Source organism: Sinocyclocheilus anshuiensis, unplaced genomic scaffold (assembly GCF_001515605.1).
Source record: "Sinocyclocheilus anshuiensis isolate Anshui unplaced genomic scaffold, SAMN03320099.WGS_v1.1 scaffold1910, whole genome shotgun sequence".
NCBI classification, from domain to species: Eukaryota; Metazoa; Chordata; class Actinopteri; order Cypriniformes; family Cyprinidae; genus Sinocyclocheilus; species Sinocyclocheilus anshuiensis.
In genome coordinates, this window is record NW_015546013.1 from 1,134 (window position 1) to 20,774 (window position 19,641).

Below are 19,641 nucleotides of genomic sequence, written 5' to 3' on the forward strand. Positions count from 1 at the left end.
TCATTTAAATATATATATATATATATATATATATATATATACACATATATATATATATATATAGTAATTAATATATATATAATTTATATACACACATAAAATATTTATTTACATTTAAATACATTTAAAATAAAAATATAATGTAACTAAAATAAAGTAAAATAACTTAAATTAAATGAAAATACAAATTAATATATACACATAAAATATATATTTAATTTTAAATAAATATAAAATAAAAATATAAAAAAATTACATAAACTTAAATTGCAGACTCTTCAATTCAGTAACATGCTGCATAACGATTTTAGAAATCCATTAGCAAATCCATTAGATAACACTTTTTGTAAGCTTCTCTGTCAAACTCATCACTTGTAATCTCTGGGTCTGGTTGTGCTCAGCGGTTGCCAAGGTGATGCCTCAGTTCCATCAGATGATGCATGCTCGTCTGCGTTCAGCGGTGCAGGGAGCCGATACAGTCGTCTGGCTCGCCGTGTCACGCGCCACCCCTGCGCTTCCCAGCAGCCTTTTCTTCCAAGGTGTGCATGCTTGTTAAAAATGCTAACATCTGATGTGATGCGTGTAGATTTTTCCAGGAGCACTCTTACAGGTTGTTTGTTTCAGATCGACGGCCGGTTCCAGCACACTTGCCCCTGGCGTGGACGCACAGCTCTCGACGGGACGTCAAAGCGTTCATGGGCCGCTTGGAGAATTTGGCGATGGCTGTCAAACCCTCAGAGTGAGATATTACACATAGAACGTTATTATACATATTATACATGTCAGATAACTGAGAGGTTTTACAGTATGTAGTACTAAAATATCATTCATGCTGTGTGTAACAAATAATGATATGAATATGAAGCTTTTTCTCTGTAACAACAACTGTAACTGCTAAATAATCATACAGAAACTAAAGCTATAGTCTTAAAAAACAACATGAGACATGATCTATTTCTGAGTGAAATAGGATGTTTAACAAGAAACAAAAGTAGGAAGAGATGTGATTTTATCCATTGCCAATAGATTGGACTGTAAAAAAAATAGTCTTCATACGGCGGAGTTTGTAGTCAATTGTGAAAACTACTGTCTCCCTTAATCAAAGTGGCTTTGGTCGTCTTCATCCGTAAAAGAAAGTCATTTCAGAGGTAGAAATTCTAACATTTTGATCAAAGATTCTCTTTTTGTCTTTAGAATAACATGCTTTAATGAATTATGCACAATAAAAACAAGAAACATTTCAAATACCCTGTAAAGCCTGGCATATGAAATCATAGTCAGATTTTTCTTTTTTTTTTCTTTTTTTAAATGGAATCATTTATTGAACCTTATATTGAACAAAAAAAAAAAATCTAAAACAAAAAGTTTGCACGTGTTTTTGTCGAGTATCATATTTGATATATCAGTTTTTTTTTTTGCTTATATGATATAGGAGAATATGGAGTAAGAGTTTGTACGCACAAAGTTTTATTCAAAGGCTTAAACTGAGCAAAAATATGCACATTTTGTGCAGTTTCTGATATTTAACCAAAACGTATAAGCTGAAATTTTGAAATGTAAATCAATGAGATGTTATAACTGTATCCCAGACTCCTTACATAAAATGCATATAAATATCAGTTCTATATCAGTTCTATACTTCCCAATATGTCTTAGTGAGATGATATTTAAATGTTTAGTTTTATTATCAAAGCTCTGTAGCTTTGATTAAATGCAATGCAATACAATGATGATTGAGAGATAAACAAATAATGCTCCTCAAAAACCTGATGCATCTATTTGATACATTTTAACATGAATTTTCTAAAAAAAAATATGCATGGACAATAAAATTAAACCAAAGTTGATTCAGTCAACTAAATGCTCATCTTGAAATTATCACTAACAATGTGAAAGTTATTCTAATGTTGAAACGTTAAGGATTTAAACGTTTGAAAGTGGGTGTTTTTCAAATGAAACTAAAAGGCCTTTTACTTGCTAAAAAAAGAAGTATGAACTCAATGTCGGATCAATCAGATGACAGAAGGCATGTAGCAGATTGAGTGCAACTGGCTCTTCAGCAAGTTTTAATCATGTTGATCATTCAGAGGCCCTAGAAATGTGCATATCACATATGCTACAGATTTTCTACAGATTTCTAAGGTATCATACAGTAGACTTTATAGGGTTAAAACCTGAACATAAATGGTGCTCATAATGTATGCAACCTGCGTCATTTCCCACTTCCATTCCTGTCCTCTCTCAAATTGCTCATGAATAATAAAACAAAAACAATTAGGCTTTTAGCCTTGTCAATATCAATGTCACGCAAAAAACGTCCTATATGGTCACATAACCTTCAGATGTGTTCTGTAGAAATGAAATTAACACAACGTAACAAACTCCTTATAACACGGTGGTGCTTCCTCTTAAATTGATAATAAACTGCATTATCAGTTCACCTGCGTCATCATTTCTTTCTGAAACCGATGGAAATCCTTCACTTCCTGTTGCTGGTAACTGGGTAAATGATTCATCACGCTCACTGTATGACGCACACGATGCTTTCACATCCACAAACATCCGTGTATGTGATCATCTTATTAGTGGAGCAAACGAGCACTGAAAGCGACTGCACCGTTGTCTTCTCAGATCGTCTGACTGGTACAGTGAGTGTTTAGTAAGACAACAGCTGTGTGTTTTGCTGAGGTCTCGGTGTTAATGAGCGTGAGTATGTCTCAGTAAATCCCAAGTACCCCCGTGCAGATCAAAGCTTTTGATTAAAGCCCACCTTCATGTTCTGTTCCTCCTGCGGCGAGAGGATTCAGAATTCATACGTCTGCTCAAACATGAATGAATAAGCTGTCACAATAAGGGCGGTGAACCATTTTTCAATGACATGTAATCAGCTGCTCTCAAGGTGATTATTAGCAGATGTGTGAAGTCAGTTCCCCTCAGGTGTAGTTCATCACATTAACTATGAACAACCACAAAGACCGAAATCTTCATTTTGAACAGTGTAACAAATGTTATAGAATTTAAGACCTAAAAACCCGCCCTGGGAAATAGTATTTGTGCTATTGTTTGGTTTGATATCTTGATGTCTACATCAATGACTTTCAAGGTTTATCAAGGCTGCATTTATTTGACCAAAATACAGTAAAAAATAATATTGTGAAATATTGCTACAATTTAAAAAATTAAATTTTAAAATGTCATTTGTTCCTGTGTGGTAAAGCTGAATTTTCAGCAGTCATTACTCCAGTCGTACTTGTTTGAACTAGAAATATTTTGTAACATCATAAACGTCTTTACTGACATTTTTTAAATCAATGTAATGATTCCTTGATGAATAAAAGTATTAATATTATATAGAATACATTTATAAAATCATTATATAATTAATATTATATATATGTCAGGCTTATCAAGGCTGCATTTATTTGACCAACAATACAGTAAAATAGTAATATTATGAAATAGTTACAAATTAAAGTAACTGTTTTATATTTTAATGTTTTATAATATCATTTGTTCCCGTGTGGTTCAGCAGCCATTACTCCAGTCTTAATTGTTTGAACTAGAACATTTTGATCATTTTGTCATTTTTAATCAATTTAATGGATCACTGATGAATAAAAGTATTAATTAATATTATATATATAAGCAATCTATCTATATTATATACATATTATCTACATAAGATTTATCAAGGCTGCATTGATTTGATCAAAAATAAAATAAAAACAGTAATATTGTAAAATATTATTACTAACAATCTTGGTAACTTGATAATCTCAGAAAGCCCTAATATCATCTGATCAGTTTGCCAACATACTGGTGCATCACTGTAAACACACTGTTGATGCAGAAGGAAATCAAGGCTGTGCATTTTGCTCCCCGCTGCTTTGGTTTTTTAGCTAACCTTTATTTCATCAGGGAGTCTCAGTGATGTTGTTACTCTTTCTTCAAAGCGGTTACCCGCTGTGCACATGTGCAGCACTCATCTTCTCTGCCCATTTCTGAAAACAATTTGCTTTAAAATTTCTATTTGAATATACTTTAATGCAATATAAATGTATTTCCTGTCAATATAAATGTATTTTTCCCGAGGTGCTTAAAAGGTTCTTCACAGTGATGCCACAGAAGAACCATTTTTGGTTCCACAAAGAACCATTCAGTACCCGCTGTGCACATGTGCAGCACTCATCTTCTCTGCCCATTTCTGAAAACAATTTGATTCTGTTTGGACCAGGGCCACACATAATTCAAGCTGGGCAGTAATGGCATTTTCGAGCTTTAATCGCAGGAAACTGGAGATAGTGATGTAGCGTCTAATTCTGCCAGTCATTTGGCTGCTTTTTATTTTACGTGCCTTGGGAGACATGCTCACCTGGGACAGTGTAGAACGTTTACGTTTGTTTAATAAACCAGGAATAAAATCACATTGATGTGTCATCTCCGTGCCTCAACGTTACCACAACGGCTTCCGCAAGAAAGAGGCAAACGGCTCAATATCAGCGTTTTTTATTGCATTTTTTTGTCTTATTTCTGTAGCCACATTTTGGCTGTTTTGTTAGGGTTTTTAATAATTCTGCCTTTTATACAGTATTGAAAAAAAAAACATGTGCAGTGCATTCACATTTTCCCAAGGGCTTCTTTTCATTTTGATCTCTACGAGGGTAAAACGGTGAAGAGACTGAAGCTGGATCCATTCATAGCTGAGATTCTCATAAGAGTGGGAGTGATCTAATTAAAAATAATCTACAACACAATTATGGATTTCTTAGTTTGCGTCCTGATTATTTTCCCGATTGTATGGTTTGATTTCTCGGTTTGCTTTTCTTTTAAAAGAAGTCCGTTACCCAGAGTTCATCTTTTGTTTAAAAGGAACTTCCCAGTCCATGCGAAAAGCAGTCCAGAATCTTTTTATTTTTCCTGTCTTTGTGTCGCTCGCTCATCTCCTTGTGCAGTCATGTGATCCACTACGCGACGTATGTGTAGACTTTACGATCCTCCGGCGTCCGGGCCAAATATTCTCTTTCTATAAGTCCTTCTATGCGCTTTTTAATGACCACAGGGCTCGGCAGGAACCGCGCTCTCAGCTGCTGGGTCACCTGATGGGACACAACCAAACGATCATGAGAAATCTGCAGATACGATTTTTGAAACAAATAAAGATCACGCAAAGAACACATGCTCACCTCTGCTACCAGTACGTTGTGCTGCATCTTCTTCCTGGACTTCATGATGCGTACAATGGCAGCCTCGATTTCATGTTTCCTGTCGTCGTCTACTTTCTGCCGTGTCTCCTTGCGCTCCGGGTCCGACTCGCCTTGCTTAGCAGCAACTGCAGGAGACGGATTCAACGAGTTTGTAAAGTGCTTTTCTAAATTTAAAAACGTCTATATTTAGGTCACTTCAGATGTAAAAGTACATGGACAATATCTCATTCACCTAACATTTTGTCAAATCAGAATTCATCTCCAAGAAAAAAAGTGTTAAGTCCTATTGAAACAGGAAGTTGGGGCATGAAATAGGATCAACAGGGCCAAAAGTGTAGTTATTATTAACTAAAACTAAAATTATTAAAACTACCTTGGCAACTAACCAAAATAAAATAAGTTGAAGTTCTAAAATTACTCAAACTAAAACCTAAATAAAATAAATGAAAGCTAAATAGAAACATTTAAGAAAAACTGAAAATATTTTAAAAGCTAAATATTTCTATTTAGCTTTTAAAATATTTAAAATCTAAATAAAAAGATAAAAAAATATATTTAAATACTTAAAAAATAAAACTACAAAATGTTTTAACTCAATTTCAAATGAAAATATGAAAAATTAAAGCTAATTTAAAATAATAATAAATGCTATATGTGACCCTGAACCACAAAACCAGTCATAAGTAGCACGTATATTTGTAGCAATAGCCAACAATACACTGTATTGGTCCGAATTATCAATTTTTCTTTTATGCCAAAAATCATTAGGATATTAAGCAAAGATCATGTTCCATGAAGATATTTTGTCAATTTCCTACCGTTAATATATCAAAACTTAATTTTTGATTAGTAATATGCATTGCTAAGGACTTCATTTGGACAACTTTAAAGGCGATTTTCTCAATATTTAGATTTTTTTTGCACCCTCAGATTCCAGATTTTCAAATAGTTGTATCTCGGCCAGATATTGTCCTATCCTAACAAAGCATATTTATTCAGCTTTCAGATGATGTATAAATCTCAATTTAAAAAAATTGACCCTTATGACTGGTTTTGTGGTCCAGGATCACATATGATTTGCTACTTGCTATAATAAAAAAGGCAGGGTGAGATTATATTAAGGGGAACAACGTTCTCATTCTAGAGAGTATTTAATCAGACAAATCTCTGAGATGAGTCATTATGTATTTGATCTATTTTAATGCATGCACGGGTTAAAAATATCCATTATTTCACTGCTTTTAGGAGTAAACTACCATATAGTTAACCTTAAAGCTAACAAAAGTCCAATGTTAAACTATTTCTTTCAGACAATCACTTTATTTCGTCCCTTCATTCTGAATCAACAGCGCCCTCTTGTGGCAGCACAATACCTGTTTGTATTTTGACTCTGTGCAGTTTGGAGGTAAACTGGTCATTGACTGTAAACACATGGCCGCTCTCGATCTCTTTACTCTTGGGCTCTTTCGTGAGAACTCTCTGGGTGGGCTTCCCGCAGGCTAGAGACTGCAGGGCCCGGACCAGCTCGCGCTCGGGGATGTCGGTCTCCTGCTGGATCTCCTAAAGGGTTGACACAGGTGCAGGTGAAACCGATTGGGTAAGCAGGGTATTTAGATCAGGAACAGGTGGATAGGAGGCTTTACCTCAAAGGTAAACTTCTCTCTGTTGTTGAAGAGCATGAGGATGGTCATCTGGAAGGTGGACACCTGCAGAATGTGCTTCCGTGTGTTTGAGCCTGTTAGCAAAGCCCCGCCGACACCAACATCAGAGCCATCCTCCTAAAGAGAGAGAAAGAGTCAATTAACCATTTATTTCATAAATAATTGTAACCCTTTATTACAAACAAACAACCAACATGTGAGAAAGAGTTCAATAGTCTTCACTGAAAGAAAAAATGCTGTGTAAAGCAACAAAATCACAAGCAATCAGAACATGTTTGATGTTTAATATGCGGTTATGAGGAGGATTTAGACCAATGATATTCCACTGTGGGTGGAGCTACTCAGCACAGCATATTGTTGATTCTTGCATCCTGCCGTTTAGTTTTCATTATATATTTTAAATATTTAAGTACATGAAATATGTTTTAAATAAGTACATATTTTTATATATTTATGTATATAGGTATGTGTGTATGCGTATAACTGACATGAAATGCAAATGCAAAAATACTAATTTCAACAGTATTTTAAATATCTATAAATATATTTACATTTATAATACAGTTTACAATTTAATCATTATCTTTACAATTTATATCTATATTAATCATTATCTTTACACGTGATTATATTTTAAATAATTAAGTATATATACCGTATATATCAAATACATACACACATTTCATATTTTATTATACATTTACAATATTACAGTAGTTATAATATTTTGTAATTTGGCATTAAATGTGCAAGTGTCATGAAATGCAATATCTGTCAAATATATATATATTTTTTTATATAATAAATTATTAAATTTGCTTTATTTTCCATGTGTATCTGTACCTTCTTGATGGCTCCGTAGAAGGTGGCGTTGAGGTCTGCAGAACCCATGTGGTGCTGGAGTGTAAGTTGCCTGCCGCTGTGCTTAGCCAAATAAAACCTGCACAGAGTATAACTCGCATGAAACCAAGCTACAAGTGGAGACACATCTGAAATACAGACACACTTCATAAGGGATTATAGCATGTCAAGCTGAGATTATCGGCTTCTCCTAAATACTGTTTAACTGAAAAGAGAACAAAGTCTGGTCATTTAATAAACTCATTTTCATTGAGTCGTACCTTCTGAAGACCTCGAAGGCGTGGCGTGGGGGGGGCGGGATGTTGCATTTTGGTGTGGCTGACTGTGTGGGCCAGTAACCTGTGGTCAGAACTCTCACTGTGAGATCAACACCACAGAGAGACACCTGCAACATCAAGACAAACCACACAGTTTTGCATTTGGTGTGAAAGAACTCGAATGGATGCATCGTTTCAATGTTCTTTTTCTGCAAACGTGGACTTGGTGTAAATAAGCCCTTAGGGTGCAGTAGTTATAGTTAGCTAGTGTGTATGTGTGTGCGTCTGCACCTGTGATGTTTGCAGGTGGTGGCGGAATTCATCCATAGTGGTATTAGAGATGCTCATGTCCCTGAACATGCCCTCCAGTTTAGAGGTGAACTGACAACCGCACTCCGTCTGAGAGAGAGATAGAGAGAGAATGAGCATCACATTAGACACAGAGGAATACAATGAATGAGAGTAATGAAGGATATGACGTTCACCTTTAGTTTCGAGATCATATTTTTCTCGGAGTCATCTGAAACGCTCTTATTGGTTAAGAGTCTTCTGGCCAGGTGCTGTTTGTAGTAACGCTCAAACACATCCTTCTCCTGCATGAACCTGAACAGCACCATAGCCTTATCCAGGATGGACTCCACCTCCTGTTCTGTCAGCTAAACACAAACACAATTAAGAGATCAGTAATAAATAACTTTGTTTCAGTATTATTTCTATTCCATTATAGCATTTATGGTAACACTTTACAATAAGGTCCCATTAGTTAGCATTAGTTAACACATTAGCTAACATTAACTAACAATGATCAACATTTGTTATAGTATTTATTCATCTTTGTTAACATTAGTTAAACTGTTTATTGTTAATTCATGTTAGCGCAGGTCCATTAAATAATATTAAAAAGACACAACCTTTGATTTTTTTTTTTAAATAATGCATTAGTAGATATGTAGAAGTATTTTTTTATTGTTAGTTCATGTTAAATAATGTAATATTTTTCAATTAGCTTTGATTTTCTAATTTGTAGTTTTCATTTTTTAAGTCTAAATTCTAAGAATTTTGTTGTGTGCTTTTGTCATTTTCTATTTTTTTTTGTAAATATTTATTTTTAGCTTTATTTTTTATTTCAGTTTTAGTTTCAGTAATTTTAGAACTTCAACATGAACTTAATTTATTTCAGTTAGTTATCAAGGCAACATTTACCATAGTCTGTTTTTAATCAAATATTTATATTTTATTTCAGCTTTATTTCAATGAATAAAAATTATTTTTAATAGTTTTAGTTAAGTGTTGTTTGTTTATGTGGGTGTTCATTCATCAATTAATCCATATCTAAATTATACAACAACTCATATGCATAATAATATTTTCATTTTCACTGGACAGAAATGTCCATGGAGCATAATAGTGTTTTTTGTGGCAATACTGAAGACAGAAGTGACCAAATTCGTAGGCAGAGTTTTCATCTCACAAGCTAAAGATGGTCTAAGACTAATTTCTTACCCCCTTCACTCCTTTCTTGAGTTTGTCGTCGATGAAGAGCGAGAGGTACTCGGGTGATCTGGAGTTGAGGTTGAGGAAATACTCAAAGTCTCCAGCGATAGTCTGTTTGAAGAGCCTGTCGTTGTTGAAGGACTCCTGCAGGAACCGGTCGAAGCGCGACTTCAAATCCAACAAACCCTAAATGATTCACAAGAAAAAGAGCATCTTTACTACTTATTGCAAACCTACAGCTTATTGAGGTTGCTGTATTTACACATTTTTACAAGTCTGAACTCCTAAAACTTAGCAGATTTGTTCCTTTGTCTATTCAGGATCTGACTCAGCCAGTCCTGTTGTTTTGAATTAATTGTCTGTGCTGTTCCTTCTTTTACTACTTCAAGTCCTCCTGTCGGTGAATGTGTACCTGGATGTAGTCGACTGGGTTCTTGCCCTCTCCTTCCTCTGACACCAGCGCTTTACCCTGCTCTCTGAGGTACCAGCTCATGCACTCACACATCGTCTTCAGTCCGTTAGGAACCCGACCGAACAACTTATACATGCATGCCAGGTCTGACAGAGAATGTGAGAAAAGATGAGAGAAACTGAATGAAATGCAAAGCAAGAGAGGAAAACAGAAAGCCTAATTCCTGACACTTAGAGATAGATGACAGATCAAAACACAAACAGCCGCTCACCTTCTGTCTTTCCATTCTTGAGCATGTGGACCAGTCCCGAGTTCTCCATCTCTACGATGGTCTTCATGTGTTTGGAGATGAGCTCTCTCTCCACCACCTTCACAATGGGCTCCTCTGTTGATTTATCCAGGCAGTGCATCACTCGTTCAATCTCCTCGTTTATCCGAGCCTCCACTTTCTTGATGTAGACACTGGCACTGTTCTCCGCTAGGAACTTCTGACTTTCCATCTGCACAGAAACACACACACACACAAACACAAAAACAGAGACATTATAAATAACACAGTGGTCAACGCAGCCAGTCAAACATAAATGAGCAAATTAATCAATTCAACAATGAATTTTTTTTCTTCACATAAGTAGTGAATTTGTTCTTCTCAGCCTTTTTTACTGGGAAAAAAAAATTACTATTTATGCATTTAGCAGACACTTTTATCCAAAGCGACTTACAGTGCATTCAGGCTATACATTTTTTTACCAGTATGTGTGTTCCCTGGGAATCAAACCCACAACCTTTTGCGCTGCTAACACAACGCTGTACCACTGAGCCACAGGAACATAATCTTGGTAGATCTGGAAATCTTTTGTTATATCCAAAATAGGGCTGCACGATTAATCGAATGCGATATTTAACGCGCATCTTATCAGTAAAGCCGGTTCTGTAATCAGCGGTAAATCTCCATCACCTGCGTGCTTTCACATTGAGCAGTTAAATATCGCATGCGATTAATCGTGCAGCCCTAATCCAAAACGATAAGCAAACAGAGTTGAAGCAGCATGAAAACAGCACCCACCTGGAAGAACTCAGCAGACATGTCTAAAAACGGGACTTCAAAATCCTCCTCGTAGATGGACCGACCTTCTAAGCCCAAAACCATCAGCATCTGACAGGCATTCCTGATGGCTCCTCTGCCATAAAACATGACAGCACAAACTAGATAAAAATCCATTCCTCTACAACTGTGTATGTGTCAATACACTTACAGCTAACAAGCTTTCATTCTTTAACTAAAACACTCTGATGAGAGATGGAATGACAGAACACACACACACACCTGTCGACCACCTCTCCCCTGCGCTCTCGAGCGATCATGTCCAGTAGAGTTTGTCTGAGATGATCTCTGATGCAGCCATATCGCACAACCTGATCTCTGAAGATGATCAAGCCGAGATTGTAGACGTTCTCCACGTTATTCTGTTGAACATACACACGGTCCTAGACAGACAAAGAAAGAAAAAATGTTCATGTAGATTCAAATCCAGGCTTTGTTGTGTCCCAATTGCTTTCCCAAGTTTCATTTCCAAATAAATTTTCATGATATGACACTTTTTTTGCAGGCCAAAAAAAAAAAAAAAAGGTTCTATCATAATTATTAAGTATTAGATTTTCTAAATAAATTTTTTTTTTGGTTAAATACCTGAGGCCCCGTTCACACGGAGACGCGTTTAGCTGTATATGCATAAATTTTGTATCGTATAGGCGTTTCGTCCAGACTGATTCCGGCGTTTTGGGAGACTGAAACCGATAATTTTTTAAACCGGGTCCCAGAGTGGATAAATCTGAAAATGCTGCCCTTGCGTTTTCGTGTGGACAGCGATTCCGTATATTTTCTGAAAAGATGACGTCATCAGCCCACGTCTCGCCCCTAGTCAGACACCGCTACGTCACGTAACAGCAACAAAAACACGAACTAAAACTGAACGACTGTCTTTTTATTAACTAACATTAACACAGATTAATAAATGTATTGTTCCATGTTCGTTTGTATATCGAGCGCAAGGTTTATGCGCATAGTCCAAGTCTTCTTCTCCGTTTTTAGTGTATCTCTGTGGCAGAATTACAGCGCCACATACTGGTCTGGCATGTATACTACACCGTTTTGTGTCGGTTTCGTGGTTTCGTGTGGACGCAGATATTTCTTGAGACAAGGGGAAAAAAAGATCGGATAGGGAAATCTCTGGCTTCGTGTGGACGTAGGACATAAGACATAGGGCTGGGTAAGTTAAGGCGTTATTATCGCATTAACGCATTCATTAATTAATGCAGACAATTATTTTATCGCGCATTAACGCAGTTTTTATTATTATTTTGAAAGTCCGTTGCTCATATGTCTATCTATGACATACTGACAAAAAATTCAAATAATTTGCAATGGTCGCTTTGTCGCATCCAGTCATTGAAGACAGACTTTAGCTGTTGCGGTGTGGTGCGACAACTGTCGCATCCGGTGTATAGGATCGCAACGAATGACGGCACGTATGATTTGTCGTGACAGCATTACTTATTATAATGGGTTCTATAGTATTTTGTCACGCCGCGCGTGTCCGGTGTAGACATGGTGTCAAGACGCACCATCACAAGAATACACGAGTTATATGAAAAGGAGATTTTAATTTGATTACATTAATGTTCAAGTTGAGATTTACAAGAAACATTTTAACTGCTACTATGTAAAGGGTACTGCTGTAAAAAAGCATCTTATTTGTTTAAAATGTTTGCAAACCAAATGTTATTGCACTTTTGTTCATACCGCAGTACTTTTAAAACAAAAGTGCGCAATACAGTACTTTTGAATTCATTATTGAATTTTGCGCATAACAATGCGATTAAATCGCAGAAAACTCATGCGATTAATCGCGAAAAACAAAACAAAAATGTAATCGTTGCCCAGCACTAATAAATACACCAGTAAAACTCCCTTGTGATTTTTTGTGATGGTGACATTGAAGTCATGTGACTGTGGTGTACTTTATAGCCTAATCTAAAAGCCAATGGAAAAATACTATTGGGTTTTTGTCAAGGGAACAAGAGTGATGCTAACTTCTGCTCTGGCCTAAAAAAATATGTCATCACTGTAGCGTTCTATGGCCAGGTCAGTAAATGTTAAGGATCATTGATGCTTTTTGGTTGGTTGTGTTATCCATGAGTTCCTCCCTGAACGCTCTAAAAATCAAAGAAAACATTAGAACATCTGTAAAGTTACAATTCAATTTTTATAATAGTTACATCCCACCAAAGAAAGTCTAAACAACTTACCATGTACATCAAAATGTCTCTAATCATGACCATGGCAGTCTGATGATCATTCCACGCTTGGTTTAGCGTCTGCAGGAAATTGTTATTTAACGAGTGAAGCACGTCTTCTCGTACCTGAAGACGGGGAAAAAATGAAAGCTGTTATGAGAGCAGCTCAAGCACATGGGTTTCATCCACCTGAGTGTACAATGACATCACCACTGGGACGGGCAGGTTTCCTCCATCTGCATCATCTCTAGAACTGACATCATTAACAGCCAGCACCAGAGATAAAACCCCAGGGTCTTCATTAAGCTATATATAAATATATATGTAGTGAAGATGTGAGACAGTGTCCTTCAGATCTTCTTAAATCAATCTGTTCAATTTAAATTCACATCACACTCCGTCAAATTCATTAAGCAGGTCTTTTTAAGCAGTAAACCGAGGTGAAATCTCTGTAACACTCAGTCTCTTGTGGCTCACTGCTTATTAAACTACATTTAACTCCCTGCTAAAGTCTGTGACACACTTTAACACTCAAAAGTTGAATGCAGATCTCTAGGACCTCGTATGTTTTCTCTAAAGCCTTACAGGAAAGATCTACAGGAAAGAGTGAGACAGGAGCTCATACTTTGTTAATGAGGTGCTCGGTGACCACCTCTCTGAGGCCCGTGTAGAGCTTCTCCCCATGTTTGTGCAGCACCATGGTGTAGGCGTTCCTGTAGAGCTCCTCGAAGCTCAGCCCACTGTTGTTCTTCCGCTGGATCTCCTGGATGGCATTCTTCAGAAGATCCCAGATGTTATTCACATACTTCTCATCCATGGTCATCTACAAAAACAAACAAATCACCAAATTAATAAAACATAGAAACGCTTATGACAATTAGATACAAAATGTTTTAGGAGAGATGCGCCTTATCAGCATTGACCAATATTGTTGTTTGTTTAAATTATCAGTATCTTTCTAATTGGACTAAGATTTAATTTAAACGGCTTATATTTTTAAATTAAAGCTGCATACTCTTTCTGATTGGAAGGTTGCAAAAGTACTACAAACATACTGTAAATCTTTCATAGTATTACACTTAAATATTATAATGTTATTTTATCATTTAAATGTACATATTATGATTTAAATTGACATTTTATAATATTCTGATCTGATGTCTGGTTTTAACTTGCAAAATGTGTGTAAACATTAGCCAAAACACAGCATAGATTTATAAAGTTGGCAAAACACTGATATGACATTGGCGTAACATTTATCTATATTTATAGTTCATATTTATAATTTATAATTAACTACATGTAATGGCCAAAACTTTTATAGTATTGGCAAGTACATTTTAGTCATAAAATGAAATAATATACACTGTACACTATCATTCAAAAGTTTGAGATTTGGTAAGATTTTTAAATGTCTCTGATTATGCTAAGTCTGCATTTATTTGATCAGTAAAAACAGTTACATTGTGAAATATTATTATAATTTAAAAAAAAAATTGTACGTGAATATATTTTGAAATTGTATTTTGTTATTTCTGTGATGGATGAATTTTCAGCATCATTACTCCAGTATTCAGTGCCACATCATCCTTCATGTGACACCTTATATTTCTTTACTGTCACTTTTGGTCAATTTAATGCACATCTACTGAATAAAATCTAACTGACCTCAACCTTTTGAACTGTATTGTATATCACCTCAAGTTTTTACACCCTGAGATTCACCTTGCTCTCTCTGCACACATCACAACCTTGCAATTACAAAAGAAAAGACCTTAATGACTTTATTCAGCACAGGAAACTAGGCTGGGTTCCGGGCTCGTTAAAAGTAAAACAACTTACTTACAACGTTCTAATGTGCATTTAATGTGCCAACAGGACTGCAGGTCACTCGCTCATATGCTCAACCCTTGGCAGATACTGGGCCAACAAAATACATTTTCCTTTACGACCAAACCTTCAGCCCAACTCCAGAGCTCTTTATAAGCTTCAAGTGACTCAGCAGAGCTAATCTCACAAAGAACAGGTCTGATGGCTAATCATACGTGTGAATTACATGTTTAATTATTCATGTCAAAACAACACTTTAATGATATGTTAATGATAATGCTTGTCACAGTGTTAGTAACACAGCTCCTGTGATAAATTAACACGCATTGTAGATTCAGACACAGAGAACGCCTCGCTCTCACCTGTCTGTCTCTCTCTGGCTGCTAAGCCTTAAGACAGACAGGTCTTGAGACTCATATACCTGTGCAGTCTAGTCTGTGGATTAAAGCCATTTTGATGGGTAAAATCGGTATGGGTGTGAACGTCCACTTTTACCAACATTATGCTGAAAGGCTACCTGAATCACACTTGGTTTGGCAATCACTGCAGAAGACCGTGGCGTTGCATTTTCAAAAAAGTTAAGCTAACACAAAGAGGAACCAGTTTTCCCATTAACAGGAATCCCTGAAGCAAAACGTGTGCATGTGTGTTAAGCAAGTAAGTAGGTTTCCAAACTGGGTTTCTGTAGGCTCAGGTCATGTCCATGCAAAGGCACTGATGAAGAAAGTCCAGAGATACAGTCTTTGAACAGCAAGACATACCTTTATTTACCCTTAACCGCTAACCCTGATATTAGCACATTTAACATTTATCAATTTGCCAGACGCATTTACACAGTGTACATTTTATCAGCTCATGCATTCACTGTGAATTGAACACATGCTCAAGTGCCATGCTCTACTGTTTAATCTACAGGAACACTAAAACCACTTCTATTCTTTTATTAAGTGCAACTTCAGTTAAAAAATGAGTTACATTAGAAGTTAAACTTACGTTAATGCTCAAAACTTCAAGGTTGAGAAGATTTTTCAATGTTTTTAAAAGAAGTCTCTTATGCTCACCAAGGCTGGATTTTGTGAACAAAAATACACTAAGAACAGTAACATTTGTGAAATATTATTACCATTTTAACTAATAGGCCTAATATATTTTTTTATTCCCATGTTGGCAAAGCTGAATTATCAGCCATTACTCCAGTCTTCAGTGTCACAAATCATGCTAATATACTGCTGATTTGGTGCTCATGAAATATTTCTTATTATTACTATCAATGTTGAAAACAGTTGTGCTTCTTAATATTTTTGTGGAAACCATGATACATTTTTTTTTCAAGATTTAAGAACAACGCAAAAAAAAAAAAAAAAACAGCATTTATTTGAAATAGAAATCTTTCGTAACATTGTAAATGTCACAATCAATTTATTGCATCCTTGCTTAATAAAAGTAATTGTTTTAAATATTTGTTATTGATAAAAAATATTTCTTGATAATATTGCACCGTGAGCACAGTTGTGCTATATGTCAGCGCACTAACCACTAGGCTATCAGCGCCGACAGTAATAATTTATTTTAAAGAAAAGGCAGAATAGCAGGGTATATAAATTATGAAACAATTTTACACATTTTTATAAAATAATGAATCCTGGAACAGTGAACAAATGTGACTGAAGGGCAGGCCAACAAGTGAAAAAACTCAAAGTCAGGTCACAAAATTACAGAGGACAATTTGCACTAAAAGGACTCAATTTTTGATGAGTTTTGGAGGTTAAAGCAAGAACAATCAGAAGAATCATAACTGGTTAGCTTGTGCACTAAAAGATTTTGAAAATGACAGCAAACACCAAGATTCTTTACACTCCTAATTCTGACAAAAATGTGTCTATGACGGTCTGATCTTTAACAATGAACTACATGTTCATGTTTCAAGGCACAATGAAAAGGTTAAGACAAACAGTTTGAATGCAGAGGAGAGCTGAGAGCATGTGGGGTGTATCAGATGAGAACACAGGCCACTTATTGAGAGGGTAATACTATGACAAAGAAGTTAAGGCAGCTGTGAGATTTCTAATGATTTCCTCTGACAGGGCGAGACATGTCCAATCCAAAGTAAACGCTGTTTCTGAACGAGAGCGATATCTTATCTTATTACCACTTATCTAAATCAAAACGTCATTTACGGAGTCCTGCGGACATGCTGACAGGTGTCAGGGGGTTTCCAGATCTCAAGAGAAGAATATTTCTAATGCACTAACAGAAAATAATTGCATGGAAACATTTTCACTTCTCTGCATATTATCAAGTTATTCTGACCTAGTTCATTCCATCAGAGCATCACCAACACACCGACAGTCCTGCAATGCACATAATTTGTTCTGAGTGGAGCTAATAAAAGAACAGAAAATTGCAGAATGTTGCAGAGAGATGCACGTCATACCGATGCAAAGTGTGCTGCAGTGACAGTGAAAGACAAAAACAGCTGCTGAGGACATCAATCATCAGTGTGATAATCTACACAACACTAACACCCATGACACTTGACAACTGACTATACCAGAGGTTTTCAAAATGGGGTCCGGGGAACAACAGGGGGCTACAAGAGGGTGCTTTAGAGTTCGTAAAAAGCTTGAGAAAAAAAAGTAAAAAAAGTAAAAAAATAAAATGACTCAAATAAATAATAAAAAAATATATTAAAAATAAATAAAAATGATATATTTGAATAAACAATTATATTTACATAAATAATTACTAAAAGTTTTAGAGAAAAATGTAAAAATAAATAAAAGATAAATAAAATTATAAAAATAAAATATTATTAAAATAAATAAAAAATCTATTTACATTAATCATAAAAATGACATTTACATAAATAATACAGGTTTAGGGGAAAAAAGTTAAAAATCGATTAAAATAAATAATAAAAACAATTAAAATAAATAAACAACAAATTAGATTTACATAAATAAAAAATTACGTTCACATAAATAAATAATTAAATTTAAAAAATAAAAACAACACATCTATCAGTAAATACTAAGAAAAACACCATGTAATAGAAACTAAATACTTTCGAAACAATATTCATTTTCCACAACATAAATTGTGTCTTTATACATGAAAATATATAGCTGCCTTTCAAATTTTAGAAAGGGGTGCTTCACACAAAGATGATCATATTTGGGGGTCCTGGCATCTAAACGACTGAAAACCACTGATCTACACAACATAAGCCGGAGTGTCAACAAAATACACCAAACAATGACAAGAAACTAAATTAACCAGACAACACAACCAATGTAATCAGGTTGGCAATACAACACCAACGACAATAACAAAATTAACCATCAACACCACAGACAGCAATCAGTTAGAACAAAAACACACAGCATCAACAAAACACCAACGGGCCAGTCTGACAACACAAGACCCAAAATCAGACCAAAACACTGAAAGAAAACAAGCAGATCTAAAGAAAAGACTCCACGGTCTCTGTAGGATCTACAATGCTGTACATATTTTCAGCGTTATGGTCAAAACATAAAGACCCTGTCCCCGACTGAATCATTGAGTTTTTTGAACACTTTCTACACTGGCTGTTTCAATACTTCAAATCACTCTTCTTTCTAATAACTTAAACATGTCAACATCTTTAAAACCCTGACGCTAATATTATCATGATTACATGCTATTTCTAGTCCGTAGTCTCTGTAAATGTTTCAAACTCAGCCTCAAAACATCTAAACCCGCTGTGGCCTGCTGCTCTGCCCGATCCCCGGCTCTTGAGTTCTAGCCGCGACCGCCTGAGGGGCGCTCATCTCGGCTGATACTCACGGGAAAGGCGCGGATCCGCATCTTGGTGTCCTTCTTGGTGCCGGGTTTGAGGTTGGACATGTTTGGGTTAGGGAGTGATGCCATCAATAGATGTTAGGGTGGGTGTGTTGAGGGGAAACACGGACAAATCTCGCCCTCTTTCCCCCCCAGGTTTGAGTCCCTGTAGCTTACTCTCTCCCTCTGTCTCTACAGCGATGGCGGACGACTGGATGACATCTCGCGAGAGTGATGATTGTGCTTACAGTAATGCACCCAATATCGCGAGAATGGGGGCCAGCTGGGGCTGACATGTGGTAAACAGCAGTCTGGGCGCTGAGGAAAGAACAACCTTCATGGATTCACCGGTATCGTAGTTTAAAACAGTGTCATGAAGTTTGATAATGGCATCCAAAACCATTGTATGGGAGTCTTTCTTAAATTTTGTTTGCTAACTAGGATTGTTTGTATTTAACCTTTATATTTAGTCATTTAGAAGACGCTTATCTGTAGCGTCTTACAAATGAGAAACATTTACAAGCAATTTACCGATTGATTGACTGGTTAATTTCGACATTAATAGGAGATTCCTTGTTTTGAAACAGAGATAATAAGAAAAAAATAAGTAGCACGTTATTATCTAGATATACTGGAGTCATACAGTGGCCTAAAAAGATTTGGGACAAATAAGTAAGCAGCACTTAAAATATATTTGCATTATATTAGCAGAATATCAAACCTACTTGACGTTATTTTAATCAAATGTAACACAAACACATTTTAAGCAAAACATTTTACAAATAAATAAAAAATTACGACAC

General features: G+C 35.8%; 1 protein-coding gene across 1 annotated transcript; it reads right to left on the reverse strand.

The window, feature by feature from the left end:
- Nucleotides 1-4,490: 4,490 nt before the first annotated feature.
- On the reverse strand, nt 4,491-19,077 carry cul3a (cullin 3a). The gene is made up of 16 exons (XM_016499483.1): nt 18,845-19,077; nt 13,812-14,009; nt 13,199-13,312; nt 11,217-11,377; nt 10,956-11,070; nt 10,161-10,389; nt 9,890-10,035; nt 9,487-9,663; nt 8,469-8,639; nt 8,275-8,382; nt 7,987-8,111; nt 7,709-7,805; nt 6,848-6,982; nt 6,578-6,764; nt 5,184-5,329; nt 4,491-5,096 (listed from the first exon to the last, which is right to left on the reverse strand). The coding sequence occupies exons 1-16, from the start codon at nt 18,926-18,928 to the stop codon at nt 4,965-4,967; spliced, it is 2,325 nt and encodes a 774-aa protein (XP_016354969.1). The 5' UTR covers nt 18,929-19,077; the 3' UTR covers nt 4,491-4,964.
- Between the last annotated feature and the right edge of the window lie 564 nt (nt 19,078-19,641).

Excerpts from the sequence above, each read along its gene's own strand:
- cul3a (XM_016499483.1), bottom strand. The coding sequence starts at position 18,928 with ATGGCATCACTCCCTAACCCAAACATGTCCAACCTCAAACCCGGCACC. Across the intron at positions 14,010-18,844 it reads TGCGGATCCGCGCCTTTCCC|ATGACCATGGATGAGAAGTA; the intron begins GTGAGTATCAGC and ends TTGTTTTTGTAG. Across the intron at positions 13,313-13,811 it reads CCGAGCACCTCATTAACAAA|GTACGAGAAGACGTGCTTCA; the intron begins GTATGAGCTCCT and ends CCCCGTCTTCAG.